The 20,876-nt window shown below is 40.9% G+C and overlaps 1 protein-coding gene across 6 annotated transcripts in view; it reads right to left on the bottom strand.

Moving 5' to 3' along the window:
- sbno1 (strawberry notch homolog 1 (Drosophila)) overlaps window positions 1-20,876 on the bottom strand; it is a 148,518-nt gene that overhangs the window by 105,314 nt on the left and 22,328 nt on the right. For 4 of the 6 annotated variants that reach the window (XM_041202788.1, XM_041202785.1, XM_041202786.1 and 1 more), the window contains exons 3-6: window positions 5,232-5,526; window positions 4,300-4,338; window positions 1,732-1,835; window positions 650-743 (exon numbers count right to left, since the gene is read on the bottom strand). In XM_041202788.1, coding sequence (XP_041058722.1) covers window positions 650-743; window positions 1,732-1,835; window positions 4,300-4,338; window positions 5,232-5,526 — 532 coding nt within the window. Of the gene's footprint in view, window positions 1-649; window positions 744-1,731; window positions 1,836-4,299; window positions 4,339-4,662; window positions 4,685-5,231; window positions 5,527-20,876 lie in introns of those variants that run through there. The other 2 variants (XM_041202790.1, XM_041202789.1) reach the window with 2 other exon arrangements.

Here is a 20,876-nt window from a genome sequence, read left to right as displayed (position 1 = left end):
AGGTGTTGCCATGGAGAATGCGCCAGAAATATTGAACTGCCAAGCTTTTGTTCAAATTTAACCAGGCAGATTGACTCTGACTGGCCAAGGTATTGCCATGGAGAATGAACCTGGTCCATTCCCCGTGGCAATGCCTTGACCAGCGTCAACGTGGCTGGCCAAATTTGAACAAAAGCTTGGCAGTTAAATGTTTCTGGTGTATTCTTGATGGCAACACCTCTGAGAATCAGAGTCAATCACACTCTGCCATCCAATCAGCGCGCTCTTCTTATGCGGTGTAAATTGTTGTTCCCTTTACTATTAGTATTCTTGTGAACTGCCCTGGTGAGCGCAAGACAAAAAGCTTCAACAGCATGCTTTTTTCAGCAATGCTTATATTTACTTAATTTAGGGGAAGTCAGAAACCAGCTATATCAGAAGACAACTAAAATTTGGGCTGTAAAAATGTATCCAGTGTGAAAGAAATTCCACTTAATATGAATTAATAAGTACAGCCTAGTTTCCATTCAGTCAACAGTAATTAATTTCAGTGGAGTTAGCTATTGCACCACACATTCAACAATGTGATTCCTAATGGAGCAATCATTACTTGAAACAGACATGATCTACAAGTAGACAACTCAATTTAACTTTGAGGGAGCAGACTTACATTTCATTGGCATATATTCAGCATATGTGTCTGCATGGCCCAATTCCTCATCATCTTCCTCCTCAGGCTCCTCTTCATCTTTCAGAGGCAATTTCTATTAATCATTTTAAGTAAGAGATTAGGGGTACAAGTTAAATCTATATTTTTTGGCTCCATCCCTCTGCTCGAGCTATGTGAAAAGATCCAGAGATTAACATTATATAAACTGAAACTTCCATTTTCAAATGTGAAAGTTTATTTTGAAAAGTCTTACAAGTTTTACATGCATTAAATAGTTCATAATTACCTATCACCTAGGGGTGCCAGCTCTGCAAGACCTCCCTCGGCAAGGGAGTTGTACACATGCACATTTGATGTACTACATAGTGATATTGTCACTGGACTAGTATTCCAGAGACCTAGGGTAATGCTCTGGGGACCTGGGCACACCACAGCAGATGGTGAAATTTGAATTAATGTTAAATTTTAAAATGCACGTGTGTGCATGTGCACATGAGGAGTGGAGGAGGTGCAAGGAGACCAGAAACATAATAGTAAAGTTAGGAGGGGGGCTGTTGGGAGTTGGAGGAAATGCTTCTTTGGTGACATGCATAAAAAATAAAAATGTTTTCAATAATTTATACAATCAAAACAGTTTTTACAACCTGAAGAAAACAGTATTAAGTGGTTATCCATAATTGCATTTTATCTCAGGTTTTTTTTTTTACAGTTTATCTTCAAATACTTATTACAGTTTACAAAAGAATTACAAATACATAAAGCCATCCATGGATAGGAGTACATTTGCTTCACTTTCTCAGATATGAGGTGAAGCACCAGAACATCCAGCTCCAGCATGATCGATTTTTAAGTGAATGCTGCATTTGTAAGCCAGGCAATCAGCACAAGGATCTCTAGACAAGAAACTGTCAGACCTCACAAACACACACACACCTTTAGATAGAAATCTACTGATCATTAAGTGAGCACTCTTAATAGAAGCATGCTTAGCAACATGTTCGAGTGTCCCAGCCAAAAATTTGAAGTAGAGGCAGATAACTGGCAAAAATGCTGTTCAAAATTCTGAATAAAGGTGTATTTACCGGAGTTGGAGAAAAGCTTCGCATTTTAATATCCTCATTGACCCATATCCGAGTCACTTCTTTGCTCAATGATTCCTTCCTTACAACACCATTGTTCAAGTCAGCTGCAGATAAAGTACAACCATTTAAATTCAAACCAGACTACAAAATCTAATTATCAAGTATTGTTCATGGTACTTATAGTTCAAGTCTTAACACCTGAGGGTTGCATTTGACTATATTTGGACCGATCAATAATAGTACATTTAAATCAGAAACCTTACTAGCTCTAAATTGCCAAGAGGAGACTCAACCTACAAATGATGAATCTTTTGGACTGCATTCAGAAAGACATAGTAACAAGTTTTCTTGTGAATTTTGAGTCAAGTGCCCAAACAAAAGCAGAAAATGCTGAAAACATTCAGGTCAGGCAGCATCCAAGTAAAGAACTGTATTAAAAGTTCAGGTCAATGATCTTTCATCAGTTCTGGTGAATGGCCATTACTCTACAATATTAACTCTGTTTCTCTCACCAAAGTTTCTGCCTGACCCAAGCGTATCTAGCATTTTCCGCTCTTGTTTCAGATTTTCAGCGTCCACAGTATTTTGCTTTGGTGTTATGAAAGTTTATACATTTACAACGTCCAAAATTTTGTACACAGATAGAGATCTGTACTTGTATTTTATACATCTGATTTGAATTGCTGGTCACTTCCATTCTTAGCACATTGCACCAATTTTAGAATACGTACAATGCAAATACAACACCAATGTAAAAATCTCTCAATCTGAACACTCAAAATAGAGAAATGTTATTTTACATTTCTAATCATTATCTGCTTCAGATAATTGGAGATCCTAATCTTGCACCATGCTACCAAACGTACAAATTGATAGGTAGCAATAGTCTTAGAAAGTACACTATAAACCTAGAGCGCAGACCGCTGTGTGCATACACTGCCTGCATTTTCAGCTAGTTTGCTTTGAAATTATTTAAGGGTTTGCAGTCTAGGCTACGCCGCAATTTTGTTACATCCACAGAAGAACATACCATCTGTGCCTTGGGATGACAAGGGCAGGATAAACCAAGATTCTCTCTCCTGATTGCTATTCAGCATGTGCAGTAACAGCTGAGCATTTGATACTGCTCACACCTGGGGACTTGTGCTCCAAAGTGAGTCAGTGTCTTCAGAAGAGGAGCAAGGAGGGGAGAAATTGATAGGTAAATCAATAAATTGATTAATTGAAAATGTTTTAGAATGGCAGTTCTACAATGGAATGAACTAAATAAGAGTGTCCAAGCTTTCTCTCATCATCACTTGCATTGTTCACATCATGTTGCCTGGGCAGTCATGTTTCGTCTAGGATCACACAAATCTGCACATCTCTCAAGCTGGTTATTTTAATACATCTTGGTGTTTCAGACTGGCCTTCCAAAAAAAAAAGGTAACCTCAATAAAATAAAAAATGCCCCATCCAACTTTCAGGGCCCCAGACATGGGATAAGTGATTTCAGGTGGAACAAAGTGCACAGAACTACAAATCTAAATATAATGGCATATTAACAACTTCTGGGTTTTTTTTAATAAAAGCAAAATACTGCAGATGCTTGAAACCTGAAATAAAAACAGAAAATGCTGAAAAAATTCAGCAGGTCTGACAGCATCTTTGGAGAGTGAAACAGAATTGGCATTTTGAGTCTGTATGACTCTTCTTTAGAGCTTTTGTAGTTCATGTTATTTACACTCAGCTGAGCACTGTCAACACTAACGGCTTTAATATAGTTAAATGCTAGAATTACATTATAACTCTGCTAATAAGCAGTCACAAAGCTGCATTCAACCCAATCATCCATTATGAAAGTTGTATACATGTACAATTCAGCCCAACCAATCCTTGGTAGTGTTTATCTTGCAGACATCCAGTGCCCTAAACTTATGTACTGCCTTGTTTCCAAATCCTTTTAAGTGTCCTTTCCTATCTAAGCTATTTTTACAAGTTGATAGCTCTATTTCAACCACTAACTCTGATAATGCATTCTGCAACCTCATAACCAAGCTTGCCTGACTCAGTAAAACATCTTAATACATCCTTTTCAGGTTACTAAATGATGTAGCATACAGCATGTGCATTCTGAACAAATAAGTGCAAGTAAGTGGTTAAGTGTAATTAATTAGGTAAAATGTACCTCACCCCACACCAATGTGCAAACAAACTATTCTATGAGAGCTGCCTATATGCATAAAATGTGAAAAGTGACACCCTGATAAAGAGACACAAAGTGAGAATTCTCAGATTCTGAAAGGAAAATATCAAGTGTGTGATGATTCTCCTGATACTAGATTCAGGAGGGCACCAGTGTGAAAACAGTAACACAATTACAACTTTCAGGCTGTGAAAGCATATTATTTCTTACATGCATCTCTAATAACCACCAGAGGAAGGTGAGATTCACAATAGATCGATTTGCTTTCTACAAGTAACATTATGCAGTTAACTGCTATTAAGTTGGAGATCTCCCACTGTACAGGAATGAAGCATGCACCCATCATGTCTATTTCTTATGGTCTGATGGCACCATTACCTTACCTGGTTTATTCATCATCTTAGAAGTGAGCAGTACAATTTCTGCAAGAAAGTTAATTAGGAAAAAAAGTTTCTAATCATACCCAGGTGCTGGAAATTCTCTTGCAATATTAAGTAGCTTGTGTTTCTTTCAGCTAATTAGATAAACATGAAACCAAATAAAAACTATATAAAAGTATAGGCGTCCAGTTTCCTTTCAAATTGAACTGAATAACTTATTTGCTGTGGATAGCTTCTAAAGCATTTTGTGGACCACCAATGGGACAATATTCTATATGCACACATGTAGAATAGCACTGTCCCCATTGTTTTGTCTCCATTACTTTTTAATTTTGAAAAGACTGAAAAACAATGTAAAGGGCCTACTTTCCATGCAAGAATCACAGCCTCCTCACACTAAACCCATGAACAGCATGCGACTGCAGCGCAGGCCAGTGATTATGGAGCATTCATCAGCCTTCACACACAAAGAGAATGCTGCTGTGTTGCCTCGTCATTTCTGAAAAACCATGAATGCGCATATCAACCATTGTTTGAGACATACACAGAGCTTGAAGAATTGACAGAAAAGGTGGAGGCTAAACTAACTTCCACCATTTGAGGGCTTATACATTCCAATGTAATTGTGTAATTTATCTTCAGTAAACCAAAAAGTTTAACACATGGAACTAGAATTAATCAAATGCACATACACACCTAAATTTAAATCAATTCAGCCAAACCTTAATGCCTTCAAACAAATTGTTACAAGGCAGATACACCATTACCTGCATCCAATTCAGCTCGCTATAAAATTTTTCTGAACTACATAAAACAACTTAATGAAGAGGCTATGTAATCAAGCAAACATTTAATCAAATGCTTGTATTTTATAGATTTAATATTCCTAAAACTGCACAACTCCAAATAAAATGGAATGAATAAAAATAACTTACTGGCTGCTGTTGTAATTGGCTGAACAATATTAGACGGTGGCTTCATTTTCATCAGTTCAGACAAGCTGTTGCTTTTAAGTAAGTCTTTAAGTTGTATCTGATCCTTGGTTGATGCTGTGGCTACAGTTGGAGCAGCTGTAGATGATAGTGCAAGTGAGCTGGTCTGAACAACCTTTGCTACACTAACCGTGGGACGAGACACTGCATTAGCAGGTGCCTTTGTCACAATTAACGTTGTTCCCAGGTTTGGCAGCTGATTCAGCTGATTTAGCACAAAAGTGGTAGCTGTTGGTGGCTGTTGGGAAAAAAATAAAATTTTAAAATTACTAATTGTTGTATTACAAATAGAAGAACTGAAAAGACTGAATAGGCTCAGGCTCTATTCTCTCAAAAGGGAAGGCTTCCGGGTGACCTAATGCAGGGATTAAAAATTACAAAGTGGTTCCTTAGGGAAGGTAGAACCATTTGTAGAGGAGTCTAAAACTAGAAGCCATAAATAGTTATTCTTAAATCCAATAATGAATGCAAGAGAAACTCCTTTAGCAAAAGTGGTCAGAACGTGGAACTGCTTACAATGAGAAGTTGAGACAAATGCAAAAACAGAAATACCTGGAAAAACTCAGCAGGTCTGGCAGCATCGGCGGAGAAGAAAAAAGTTGATGTTTCGAGTCCTCATGACCCTTCAACAGAACTGACTAAAATTAGGAGAGAGGTGAAATATAAGTTGGTTTAAGGTTTTTGGTGGGGCGGGGGCGTGTAGGGGCAAGCAAGCAGTGATATAATCAAAAGATGTCACAGACAAAAGAACAAAGAGGTGTTGAAGGTGGTGATATTATCTAAACAAATGTGCTAATTAAGAATGGATGGCAGGACACACAAGGTACAGCTCTAGTGGGGGTGGGGTGGAATAAGACTAACAGGACATAAAAGGTATAGATTCTAAAAATAATGGATATAGATGGGAAAAGAAAAATCTATATAAATTATTGGAAAAAACAAAAGGGAGGGGGAAGAAACGGAAATGGGGTGGGGATGGAGGAGGGAGTTCAAGATCTAAAGTTGTTGAACTCAATATTCAGTCCGGAAGGCTGTAAAGTGCCTAGTCAGAAGATGAGGTGCTGTTCCTCCAGTTTGCATTGAGCTTCACTGGAACAATGCAGCAAGCCAAGGACAGATATGCGGGCAAGAGAGCAGGGTGGAGTGTTAAAATGGCAAGCGACAGGGAGGTTTGGGTCGTTCTTGCTGACAGACCATAGGTGTTCTGCAAAGCGGTCGCCCAGTTTGCGTTTGGTCTCTCCAATGTAGAGGGGAGTGCATTGGGAGCAACGAATGCAGTAGACTAAGTTGGGGGAAATGCAAGTGAAATGCTGCTTCACTTGGAAGGAGTGTTTGGGCCCTTGGACGGTGAGGAGAGAGGAAGTGAAGGGGCAGGTGTTGCTTCTTTTGCGTATGCTTGTGGAGTTGGGGGAATTGGCAGAGGTTGACCCTTTGAATGCGGAGTGTGGTGGGGTGATAAGTGAGGACAAGGGGAACCCTATCATATTTTGGGAGGGAGGAGAAGGCGTGAGGGTGGATGCGCGGGAGATGGGACAGACACGGTTGAGGGCCCTGTCAACCCCCGTGGATGGAAAACCTCGGTTAAGGAAGAAGGAGGACATATCAGAGGAACTGTTTTTGAAGGTAGCGTCATCAGAACAGATGCGACGGAGGCGAAGGAACCGAGAGAATGGGATGGAGTCCTTACAGGAAGCAGGATGTGAGGAGCTGTAGTCGAGGTAGCTGTGGGAGTCAGTAGGCTTGTAATGGATATTGGTGGACAGTCTATCACCAGAATTTGAGACAGAGAGGTCAAGGAAGGGAAGGGAAGTGTCAGAGATGGACCATGTGAAAATGATGGAGGGCTGGAGATTGGAAGCAAAATTAATAAATTTTTCCAGGTCCCAACAAGAGCATGAAGCAGCACCGAAGTAATCATCGATGTACCGGAGAAAGACTTGTGGGAGGGGGCCGGAGTAGGACTGGAACAAGGAATGTTCCACATACCCCATAAAGAGACAGGCATAGCTGGGGCCCATGCAGGTACCCATAGCCACATCTCTTATTTGGAGGAAGTGAGAGGAGTTAAAGGAGAAATTGTTCAGTGTGAGAACAAGTTCAGACAGACGGAGGAGAGTAGTGGTGGATGGGGATTGTTCGGGCCTCTGTTCGAGGAAGAAGCAAAGGGCCCTCAGACCTGGTCAAGTTGACTTAAAGGAAAGCAAGATAAATACATGACGGAGAAAGAAATTGGCTATTTTGATAGGGCAAGATGAAGTAGGGTGGAAGGAGGCTTGTGTAGAATACACGCCAGCAAAGATCTGTTGGGCCAAATGACCTGTGTCTATTAAAGACTTTGTTTTCCAGTTACATAGTAAAAGACAAAGTTCAGAAACAGATCAAATTTACCACTAACAGCTCAAAAGGGAACACTTGTCATCCATACATAGTTTCTTTTATGTTGCAATTAAATAAAATGAACCTCAGGTTATTATAGTCAAAATTTGAATTATTCAGACTCCAAGTTCTGAAAAATATTACAAACGACAAGGATTGTGCCGCTTACTTAATCTTTTCCTGGAAAAGGGAGGAATGAGATAATAATCACTAAGCTGCACACACAGTTGTCTGCTACACTTGATACAGTTAAACACTTAGCACATTTGTGGGAACCACCCATTACTCTGCGGTCAATAAGCAGAATCTCATAAAAAGAGGAAGGGGTGTACATCAAGCATAATCAAATGATACACCAACTTCCACCAAATTTTCATCACTAATGCTAGGCGAAAGGCATTTTTCATAAGAGTTAAGTGCTTTCAAAGAATGGCTGACATGAAACCTATGCAGAATTTCTAGACATCATGATCATAACACAGAAAAATTTATGTACGTACAACATATAAGTGCCTAGAACAGAAAGATTAGGATTTGGTGTACTCTGCTGCAGCTACATTATTTTTCGTTCTGTGTGCTGTGTTTAAAGGGCAACTAGGAAATTAAACTGCGGTCTTAAGGTCACTGTTCACCATCAATTACTCTATATGGCTCCATAAAGATCATTTTCCCTATCCAATGTAGTGGTAGTCATCAAAAAGTGCAGGGCTTGATATCAATATTTGTATTATAGAATGTATTAATTGGTCATTTTATAACAAATTATACAAGCATTTTAGAGGAACATTTGAAATAAATCACTTGGTATGCTTCCAACAGAACCATGCATAGTTAGCAAATTTAGAAAGGAAACCCACTGAAAATTAAACACACTTAAGGTACCAAAAAACGTAGGTGTGAACAACACTGAATAATTCAATAAAATTACACTATATAAAGCACAAACAATATTTGTTAATGGTTTTTGATCTCCTTGCTCTACAGAACACTAAACTGGATCATTTGTGCTAACAAATTATGTTTTGTTTACTTATTTAAATTTTGCACAGGAACTTGACACCCCCCAAGATGCTCAAAATATTGCACTTTCAATTTATGGTAATTACAATAATGTGTGCCATTCCAACAGAATTACATAGATTTAGCTAAAAATAGTTAGTATTAAAATGTTTTGTTTGGGAATGTGGCAGTGGAAAAATCAGTTTCAATCAGAAACCTATACAGGTACCAACAGCCACAGCTCTGGCCCAATTAGATGACATCAATTTAGGAAACAAGAATTCTAAAATATTGAGTCAGAATGATAAGAGACAATCCAGGACATGGCAAGCGCTCAATCTCAAGCTACATTTAAAATCCGAGATCTTAAAGACAGGCTCTTTTCCAGAAGGGAGGAACAGGAAGTCCAGTCATCCAATGCAATACTTCAGAATTGCTTGGTGACACACTAACATTGGCCTGGGCTTGCAAAGAAGTCGTATCATCTTCAGTCATCAAAAGTAGCATAAATATTAAAAGGGAGGGAGCGAAAATATTAAAACCTTGGCTTTAAAAAGATTGATGAGTTAATTTTAGATCCAGTATGTAAAAATTTGCCTTTTGAAATTAGATAAAAACATTGACTCATTCAGCTGATAAACACCACCAAAATCAAGAAACAGGCAGTGCTATTTGTGAGATCTGTGTGCTAATCAGCTGCCGCATTTGTTTGCATAACAGTGACCACATTTCAGAAACTAATTCACCAGCTACATATCAGTAGACATAAAAAAAAGTGCTACATAAACATAAGTTTACTCTTAATGTTTATTCCTCCAAAAGCATACTATTAAAATTATATTTTACACACGCACATTGGACACTAATCCTTCCGGTACTCCACTGAATCATTCAGCACTTATTATAGCAGAAAATTAAGCGTCAACAAGGGGAAAAAGATGCCTTTTTGATGAACAGCTAACCAATGTCACTTATCACCATCAGTTAGGGAGAATTAGTGTCTCTACCCAATGCAAAATATTCAGGTTCCATATAGTTTGTCAGTACACTTACAAACAGCACCTCTCCAAAGGTTGTTTGTTAATTTAAAAAGAAACTAAGAAAACAACATAGTACCCCTGGGGAAAGTGACTCATTAACTTAAAGCATGGAATTTTTCCCCATATTTTTAATTCCTTTTATATGGTATCTATTTTTACTTTCAGCTTAGTTTCATGGTAATTTGTAATACAGAAATACTGGTTTCCATCTACATCAACATGGACATTAATTATTCATATATCGTACCGTGGAGGATTGCCTCACCCACCTCTCATTTCTAACGTCCCCAAAGAACCTTCCTTCATCTACCTCAGAAAACAGTTTATGGTCCTTGCCCATCTTACCACTCCCTCAGCTGAAGAGAGCCATTGAATGTGCAACTGGGAAAATTAATCACTTTCACTGATATAAAACATTTCTCCTTTTAGTGAGACCAAAATCTACATGACCAAGGTCGTTGCATGGCCTGCAACCTGGCCCTACCACAGACCTTGTTTATTCTAATGTGCAACCTACTCTGCCTCTCAATCCTCCAGATGAATACAAGCAATGGCAATTACATGCAATATGGTTCAATATTCTTTGCAGAAGCAATTATCAATTTTGTTCCTACAATTCAGCAGGGCACTCATCCAACTAACTATAACCCTGAAAAGGCAACAAGTACACCTACAATGCTGGCATCTACCCAGAGTCTAAAACTGTCCCCAGTATGTCCTGTTCCCAAAAAGGACATATTGAAGTGGGCAAATTAGCATCTCATCAGTCAACTCTGAAGTGATGGCAGGTGTTGCTGATAGTCCTACAGAGGCAATTGCTCAACAATAACCTGCTTACCAATACTCCAGTTTGGGTTCTGCCAGGACTACTGGGACACAGACAAAAGAGCTAAATTCAGAGATGATGACAGGCGAAAGTGACTTAAAGGCCGTAGGCCGCATTTGACCGAGTTTGGCATCACGGTGCCCTAGCCAAACTGAAGTCAATGGAAATTGGAGGGAAAACACACTACTGGTTGGAGTCATAGTTTGCTCAAAAGGAAGATGGTTTTGATTGTTGGAGGCCAATCATCTCAGCCCCAAGACATGATTGCTCAGGTTGGTGTTCTCGGCCCAACCATCTTTAACTGCTTCAAAGACTTTCCATCCAACAAAATGTCAGAAGTGGGAATGCTCATTGATGACTGCAGTGTTCAGTACCAGTCAGCACCATCTCAGCAATTCCTCAGATACTGAAGCAGTTGCCAGGCAGCAAAGCCTGGACAACATTCACGTTTGGGCTGTAGCACATAACATTTGCAACATGATCATCTCCAGTAGGAGAGAACCTAAACATCTCCCCTTCAACAGTATTACCATCATGGGATCCCCTAACATTATCATCCTGGGTCCTCAATGACCAGAAACTTAACCGGAACAGCCATATAATACTTTAGTTATTGGTCAGAGGTTGGGAATTTTGAGGTGAGAACCAATCTCCTGACTCCCCAAGGCCTGTTCACCATTCACAGGGGCACATCAGGTGTGATGGAATACTCTCCACTTGCCTGGATGAATGTAGTTCCAACAACAAAGAAACTTGACACCATCCAAGACAAAGCAATCTGCTTGATAGGCATCCTAGCCATCACATTAAACATTCACTCCCTCCACGGCCAGCACATGGTGGCAGTGGTGTGTGCCATCTACCATGGCAAATAGCAAAATCTCCTTCGGCAAAAGCTTCCAAACCCATGACTTCTACTATCTAGAAGGGTAAATGCAGGAGATGTATGGGAACAACACCACCTGCAAGTTCCTCCAAGTCGTCATTGCCCTGACTTGGAACTATATGGCCATTCCTTCACAGTCGGGTCAAAATCATGGAGCTTCCTCCCTAACAGCACTGTAGGTATACCTACACCACATGGACTGCAGCCATGAAGATAGAAGCCCAACATCACGTTTTCAAGGGCAAGTCGCTTTGGGAAGTATTGGTATCCCTGGCAAGGCTAACAAAAGTCCCACAAATGAATAAAAAAACTAAGACGGCATGAATTATATTGTCGAGCAGCCCATGGAATGTCAGCGGCTATGTGGTTATAGAACACATCTACGGTGGATTTCTAAGGATCTTTTTGCATTTATAGTTAAAGCAGAAAAAGGCACTTATATTTAAAATTACTTTCTGTTTCAACTGGAAACATGTTGAAAAACAAAGACAGAATAAGGGAACATAGTCAAGAAATTAATAAAAATTGAAGGTCTGACACGGCAACATGGTTACCATCTAGTTTCATCTTTCCTTGCAGCAGTGGAGTTCCACCACAACCTCATTCTCATCCTATGTTCACAAACACACGTTTTAAGCTGCTGGGAGAAATTAGGAGAAGAAACCTAAGTCAACTTTTTTTTTTATATAGGGATTTCAGTTCCAAGCAGGAAGAAAATTAATTTCAGTCTAAATACAGTAACATTGAGTTTATCAAACTTAATTGAGTTATTTGATGAATTAATGGAAAGGGTTGATGAAGGTAGTTCTGTTGATGTTGGGTCACAACGTTATGTTGGTACACAAAGTACTACATTGATTGTGCTGCTAGCAAAATTGAAGCTTGGGATTAAAGGGACAGAGGCAGCATGGATCCAAAATTGGCTAAGGGATAGAAAGCAAGAACACACAAGAGCACAAGAAATAGGAGCAGAAGACGATCATATGGCCCGTCGAGCCTGCTCCACCATTCAATAGGATCATGGCTGATCTTGGACTTCAACCCTACTTTCATTCCCTATCATCATATCCCTCGATTCCGGGACACCAAAAACCTGTCTATCCCAGCCTTTAATGTATTGAACAATAGAACATCCACAACCCACCTCAGTCTAAAATGATCGGTCCTTTGTCCTGAGACTGTGCCGTGTTTTAGATTCCACGATCAGCGGAAACAATCTCTTAGCATCTACCCTATCAAGCCCCTTCAGAATCTTGTATGCTTCAATGAGATCACCTTTCATTCTTCATTCTTCTCAACTCCAGAGTTTATAGGCCTAAATTACTCAGCCTATCATAAGACAATCCCCTCTTCCCAGGGACCAATTTAGTGAACCTTCGCTGTCCCTCCTCCGATGCAAATATATCCTTTCTTAAATTTGATGACAGAACTGCACACAGCATTCCAGATGTGGCCTCACCATAGCCCTGTACAATTGAAGCAAGACTTCTTTATTCCTTGCAATAAAGGCCAACCTGCAATTTTTGTTCCCCAATTGGTTGCTGTACCTGCATGTTAACTTTGTGCTCCTTTTATGAGCACACCCAAATCCCGCTGAATATCAACATTTACAAGTTTCATACCAAGTGAAAAACTACACACTTCCCCATTACACTCCACCTGTCGTTTTGTTGCCCACTCACTTAATTTGTCGATATCTCTCTGCAGCCTGTGTGTCTTCCCCACTGTTTACCTTTCCACCTAGCTTATCAGAAAGCATAGATACATTACTATCTGTCTATTCATCTAAGTCATTAACATAAATTATAGAAAGTTGAGGCCCCAGCACTAATCCTTGTGGCACTCCACTAGTCAAAGCCTGCCAACCTGAAAATGTCACTTTCATGCATTTCACTTGCACTTCCCTCAATTTAGTCTATTGCATTCGCTGCTCCCAATGCGGTTTCCTCTACATTGGAGAGGCCAAACACAGACTGGGTGACCGCTTTGCGGAACACCTTCGGTCTGTCCACAAGCATGGCCAAGACCTGTCTGTCTCTTGCCATTTTAACACTCCACCCTGCTCTCATGCCCACATGTCTGTCCTTGGCTTGCTGCAATGTTCCAGTGAAGCTCAATGCAAACTGGAGGAACAGCACTTCATCTTCCGACTAGGCACTTTACAGCCTTCTGGACTGAATATTGAGTTCAACAATTTTAGACCATGAACTCTCTCCTCCATCCCCACCCCCTTTCCGATCCTCCTTTTTTCCAATAATTTATATAGATTTTTCTTTTCCTGCATATTTCCATTATTTTTAAATGTATTTCCATCCATTGTTTTATGTCCACCTTTTAGCCTATTTCAATCCCTTCCCCCCACCCCACCCCCACTAGGGCTATCTGTACCTTGCTCGTCCTGCTTCCTACCCTTAATGTCACCTGTTAGCACATTACTAAGATATCAAAGATATCACCACCTTTAACACCTCTTTGTCCTTTTGTCTATGACATCTTTTGGCTATCTCCACCCATCACTGGCCCTCTATCCAGCTATTCCGACTAGGCACTTTACAGCCTTCCGGACTGAATATTGAGTTCAACAATTTTAGATAATGAACTCTCTTCTCCATCCCCACCCCATTTCGATTTCCCCCCCACTTTTTTTCCAATAATTTATATAGATTTTTCTTTTTCCACCTATTTCCATTATTTTTAAAATGTATTTCCACCCATTGTTTTATCTCTACCTTTTAGCCTTTTTGATTCCTTCACCCCACCCCCACTAGGGCTATCTGTACCTTGCTTGTCCTGTTTCCTACCCTTAATTAGCACATCCCTCAGATAATATCGCCACATTCAACACCTCTTTGTCCTTTTGTCTGTGACATCTTTTGGCAAACTCCACCTATCACTGGCCCTCTATCCAGCTCTACATGGTGTCCCGCCCCCCCCCCCCCGCCAAACAAAACCCACCACCACCACCTCAAACCAGCTTATATTTCACGTCTCTTCTATTTTTACTTAGTTCTGTTGAAGAGTCATTCGGACTTGAAACGTTAACTGTGCTCCTCTCCGCAGATGCTGCCAGACCTGCAAAGTTTTTCCAGGTATTTTTGTTTTGGATTTCCAGCATCCGCAGTTTTTTGCTTGTGTTCCATCACACTCCTGACTTGTGCCTTGTTGACAGTGCAGGCTTTGGGGTGTCAGGCAGTACACCCACAGCATTGATGGCATAAAGCTAATCGGGGATATAAGTCTTGAAGAGGATGCAAGGGGGCTTCATGGGGATTTGGGGAGGTTAATTGTGTGGATAAGAACTTGGCAAATGGAATATAATGTGGAAGAATACAATGTTATCCACTTTGGTCGAAAAAAACCAAAAGGCAGACAATTTCTTAAATGGAGAGAGATTGTGAAGTGCTGATGTCACAAGGGACCTCGGTGTCCTTGTTCATGAGTCACTAAAAGTTAGCATGCAGGTATAGCAATCAATTAGGAAGCAAATGGTATGTTGGCCTTCATCACAAGGGGATTTGAGTACAAGAGAAAAGATGTCTTGTTGCAATTGTATAGCGCAGGCTTGTCAAACCTTTTCGCACAGGAGTCAAATTTCAATACCTCTCTCACTACGGGGGAGCAGATGATGAGCAAACTTTAGAAAGATGAGGTTTGGCATAACATTAAACATGAATTTTATAAAAAAGGTTGAAAAGCAGCAAATTGCTCAGTAAAAAAATATCACAACCATAAAGCGATTATTGGTCATTTTTTAAAATTAAGATAACCATTCGAGTGTGAAAGAGCAAGAATGTGTGCCCAGCTCGCTGCCAGTCTCAGGGTGCTCACTTACACCCCTTCACAGAGTGAGTGAGCATGCCTGTTGGACCGTGGGGGTAAGGGAGAATGAGAACCGAGACTGGGAGTAAGCAAAGCACAATCTCCCCTCCCGAGGCCCAGTGGAGTGTGACCTGAGCCAGGCCAAAGGGCTATTGAACTAATGAACCCATCGGCAGCAAACACAGGAGAGAAACAGGCTGTGATTAGAGGAGCAGTGACCTGTAGAAATCTTCAAACTCACTGACCTGTCCTATCAGCATTTCCAGCAAATGCTCCAGGGCCACATGGAGGGGCGTTGCAGGCCACAGATTGGACAAGTCTGGTATAGAGCCTTGGTGAGATCACACCTGGAGTATTTTATACAGTTTTAGTCTCTTTATCTAAGGAATGATATACTTGCCCTAGAAAGTGTGCAACGGAGACTCATCAGACTAATCCCTGGAATGGCAGAATTGTCTTATGAAGACAGCTTGATGAAACTAGGCCTGTATTCTCTAGAGTTTAGAAGAATGAGGTGTGGTCTCATCGAAACTTACAGAATTCTTACAGGGCATGAAGGGGAAGATGCAGGAAGGATGTTTCCCCTGGCTGGGAGTTCTCGAACCAAGGGACACAGTCTCAGATTAAGGGGCAGGCCATTTAAATGTGAGATGAGGAGCAATTTCTTCAGAGGATGGCGAAACTTTGGAATTCTCTATCCCGGGGGCTATGGAAGCTTCATCACTGAATATATTCAAGACAAATCAATAGATTTCGCGATAATTATGACATCAAGGGATAGGGGGATAGTGCAGGAAAGTGGCGTTGAGGTAGATGATCAGCCATAGGTTCTGGATGGTGTCAAGGTTTAGTGTTGTTGGAGCTGCACTCATCCAGGGAAGAGGGTAGTATTCCATCACACTCTTGATTTGTGTCTTGTAAATGGTGGAGAGGCTTTGGGGAGTCAGGTGAGTTACTCACTGCAGAATTCCCAGCCTCTAACCTGCGCTTGTAGCCACAGTATTTATATGACTGGTCCAGTTCAGGCTCTGGTCAACGGTAATTCCTCCAGAATGTTGGTGAAGGATTCAGCAATGGTAATGCCATTCAATGTCAAAGGGAGATGGTCTGATTCTCTCCTGTTGGAGATGGCCACTGCCTGGCACTTGTGTGGCACAATGTTAATTGCCACCTATCAGCTCAAACCTGGATATGGTCCACTTATTGCTGCACATGGCTATGGACTTCTTCAATGCCTAAGTCATCACAAATGATAAACATTGAACCATCAGTGAACATTCCCACTTCTGACCTTATGATGAAGGGAAGGTCATTGATGAAGCAGCTGAAGATGGTTGGGCCTAGGGCACTACTCTGAGGAAATCCTGCAATAAAGTCCTAGGACAGAGATGACTGACTTCCAATAACTACAACCATCTTCCTTTGTGCTCGGTATGACTCTAACCAGTGGACTCCATCCAACCACACCAATTCCCACTGATTCCAGTTTCGCTAGTAATCCTTGATGCCACACTTGGTCAAATGCGGATTTGATATCAAGGGCAGTCACTCTCACCTCGCCTCTTGAATTCAGCTTTGTCCATACTTGGACCAAGGCTGCAATCAGGTCAGGAGCTGAGTGGCCCTGGGGGGACCCAAACAGAGCATCAGCGCGCAGGTTATTGCTAAGCACATGCTGCTTGATAGCACTGTCGATGACCCATTCCTTCACTTTACTGATTATCAAGATTATTCACTGATTGGGCGTTAATTGTCCTGCTTTTTGTGTACACGACATACCTGGGCAGATGCCAATGTTGTACCTTGGTGATGCTGGGATTCTCAGGAGGCCAAGGTGGATCATCCACCCAACACATAGCTGCAAATGCTTCAGCCTCATCTTTTGCACTGATGTGCAGAGCTTTGTTTAATTATACACCCCTCCCCACCCCGCAAACGCATACCCACCCCCCCCCACCCCGCCTCCCGACACACACACACACATGGGTGAAGGAGTATTGTAATGTAGTTCATCTTTTGCTTAATAAGTGTTTAATCTTTTGTTAAAAATTCATTAGCTGGCTTCTGTGACTCTGTTCAGTAGTCACTCTCCATGTATATAAATTAATAAATAAAAGTTAGGATCTATCAAGCCAGGTTCCACCTGGAATCAGGCTTGTCCAGTAGTATCAGCTGGCAACATGAGTTTTGAGCTGTTAGACGTGTTCAAAATCTATCTCAGCTAGCACAGTGGTAGTGCCTCACAAAACGATGGAGGGCATGCTCAATGTGAAGGTGGGACTGCACCCCCACAAGAACTGTGCAGCAGTCATTCCTACCAATACTGTCATTTCTGCAAATTGTATTGTGTTTGACATAATCATCTGGATAAGCTTTATAAGGCAGCTCCTCTGATTATAGCACTAAGTAACTGCTCAAGTTTTTACCACTTTATCAATGAAGATCCCAGGGAAGCAATTTGGCATTGTATCTAATCTCACTTTACAAGTTTCTCTAACTGGTGTCTGATGCACACCACGTGACAAAGCCTGTTTAACAGACTTTTCACAAATGGGAGTAGCATGATTGTAGATATGGGTGCTGCATGTTGAACATGTAAACACAAAGGAATGAAACTGGATTCTTGCCTCTTAAAAAATAAAACTAAAAAAGGTCATTTTATGACTCTCCAGTTGGATTAGAGAATACAAAGCTACATTTAGAAGCTTTAAAAAAAAATCAAGTGTTTAGTTGTGCGCCTTGGCTCATTAATTGCCTGAGTCAGAAACCTATGGGTTTAAGTCAGCATAGGTTGACAATTGAGCACAGTGCTGAAAGAGTACTGCACTGTCTGAGATATTATAGCTTGCCTTAGAAGATAAACCTAACTGCATCAGCCATCTCAAGTGGATGTAAAATACTTGAAAGCACTATTTGATGCGGAAGGGAATTTTCTCCTGGTGGCTTGGTCAATCTCTCACCCAACATGAAACAGATTATTGCTGGAAAAAAAGATATTCTGTCAAAGCTTTTCATCTTGGACTCAGTTGGGACAATTCACAAGAATACCAATGCAAGGGAAAACATCAAATTTGTACTGTATGGGAAGAGAATGCTGATTGGTTGGCAAGTGGACTCTGGTTGAGGTGTTGCCATGGAGAATGCAGCAGTTGATGGTGACTGACAGTTAACTGCCAAACTTTGTTTGACATTAAAACCAGGAAGTTTGACTGGTCAAAGCATTGTTCTGGGAAATGAACCAGCGAATGGCTGTCACTTATTTTGTTTACCTAAAACAGGCGCAATGTGTGACATGTTCTTTCTCTCTGCAAAGAACAGAACTTTGTGTATACATATTTGTAGTTTGCAGTACATGCAAATGTGCCACACAGCAAGTCCAAATGACAAACTTAAAATTGGCTGTCTGCATAATTCCTAATTGTTGTCCAGTGGAATCACATCTAAATGTCAGACACTGTGTTTTGAGTTTTGCAAGCACAACCGGTTGGGTACAGTCTGTAGTTTGTCCATTGTCCAACAATGGAAAAGAAATGCTATTTGATGCAATCTGCCAGTCTTTGGGACATACAGCTTATATACCTAGCACCACACTGGCACTGAAATTCATACATCACGTGTGTGATAGGCAGGATGTCTTTTCGGATTGATAGCCAATACGCAGAGCCCTGTTCTTGCAGAGAGAAATGTTACAGCACAGAAAGAGGCCAGCTAAAGAGAGAGAAAAAAATAAACCAGCCAGTCATTTTAATCCCACTTCCAGCACTGTTCTATAGCCTTATAGGTTACAGAACCTCAGGTGCAGATCATGGTACCTTTTAAATGAGCTGAGCATTTCATCCTCAACCACCAATTTGGACAGTGAATAGCAGACACCCATCACCCTCTGGGTGAAAAAGATTTTCCTCATGATCCCTCTAATCCTTCTACCAATCACCTTAAATCTATGCCCCCTGGTCTTTGACCTCTCAGCTAAAGGAAACAGGTCTTTCTTGATTACCTTATCCAGGCTCCTCTTAATACTGCACACCTCAGTTGGGTCACCCCTCATGTACATACATTGCGCCTGTTCCAGCTGAACAAAATAAGTGACAGCCATTCACTAGTTCATTCTTCAGGGCAATGCCTTGACCAGAGTAATGCCGCCTGGTTTAAATTTCAAACAATGCTTGGCAGTTAACTGCCATCCACTATCACTGGTGCATTATCCATGGCAATGCCTCTACCAATCAAAGTCAACTTGCCAATCAGCCCACTCTTCCCATACAGTATATATTTGTTGTTTTCCCTTAGATTGTGTTCCTGCGAATTGTCCTGATGAGTGCAAGGTGGAAAGCTTTGACAAAGTGCCTTTTTTTCCAGCAATACTCAAGTTCTGTACTACCAAACAACTATATGAAACAGATTACTAGGTCATGTATTGCATTGCCATCTGTGGGATCTTGCCAAGTGCAATATGACTGCTGCATTTCCTTTAAGTGACTATACTTCAAAACAAATGCATTTAATTCACTATAAAGCGGCTGTGGGGTATCCAAAAGACAAGTAAAATATAGTTCTTTCCAATTCACTAATTGCAAGACTTGTGTTTAAAAGGTAGCAAAAATATTTGCCTTGAATATCCATATAACTTCCAATTAAAATTCAACAAATCTAAACAGTACAGCATTCATACAAAAAAAAACACAAATTTTATACATTTCAACATCTTGATCAGATGCAGCATGTTGCATGCAGCCTCATACCCACTACCCACATGGTCATGAAGTTCACATAGCCAATAGTTGAGGCCTATTGACGAGGGCAGTCCCAAGTTCATTCCTTGCTGAGTTTGCACTGAAATTAGCCTGAACACTAAGTATAAACTGCCGGTCATTATGCAACAAATCCTGCTGAAAAACAGGTACAGGATGCCATACAGTTGAAGCATTTACATTGCGCCATTCTGTCTAGTAGCCTGGCATAGTTCGTGTAAGCACTAAATTACATGGGCAACATAGCAACAGGTGCCCAATGCCCAAGGAAACAGAGTCAGCCTATCCCCATACACCTCTGAGCACCTCAACTTATTCCACACCTCACCTCTCATTTAAAATTCTTGTTCTCTTTCCACCTAAATACCATAAAAATTTTCTCACCAATATATTCAGCTTTCCTTCCCCAGCTCTACACCAAGTGACTCCTTATCCTCAGCAATTTCAACCTCCATCTTAATCCATCATGCTCCCTCTCCAGAGTTCAGTGCCCTCTTATCCTTCTTTAATCTTGCCATTCAAGTAAACTCCCATATGTATATTCACAGCCACCCCTTTGCCATCTCGCATAGCTTCACTACTCGCATTATATCAATCAGATGAGGCCTTCTCTGATCACTTCCTTGTGACACCCACATCCCATTGTGTTCCCACTACTTCTTTGTATACACCTATGGAAAAAATCTCCAATTCCAAACACCTAGCTTTTGCCTTTTGTTCAAAATATTTCTGTAGCTGATGATTTGCTCAACCGTGCCCTTCATTTCCACCTTTAATGCCATTGTCCCCACTAAAACCATTACACACACTCACCCCAGGTGTTTCCCTGGTAAAGTCCTCATCTCTAGGGACCACAGGACACTGACTTGAAGGAATACGTCAGACAATTGG

Source organism: Carcharodon carcharias, chromosome 13 (assembly GCF_017639515.1).
Source record: "Carcharodon carcharias isolate sCarCar2 chromosome 13, sCarCar2.pri, whole genome shotgun sequence".
NCBI classification, from domain to species: domain Eukaryota; kingdom Metazoa; phylum Chordata; class Chondrichthyes; order Lamniformes; family Lamnidae; genus Carcharodon; species Carcharodon carcharias.
Note: the sequence above shows the minus strand (reverse complement) of the source record. Positions and strands in the feature narration are given on the sequence as shown.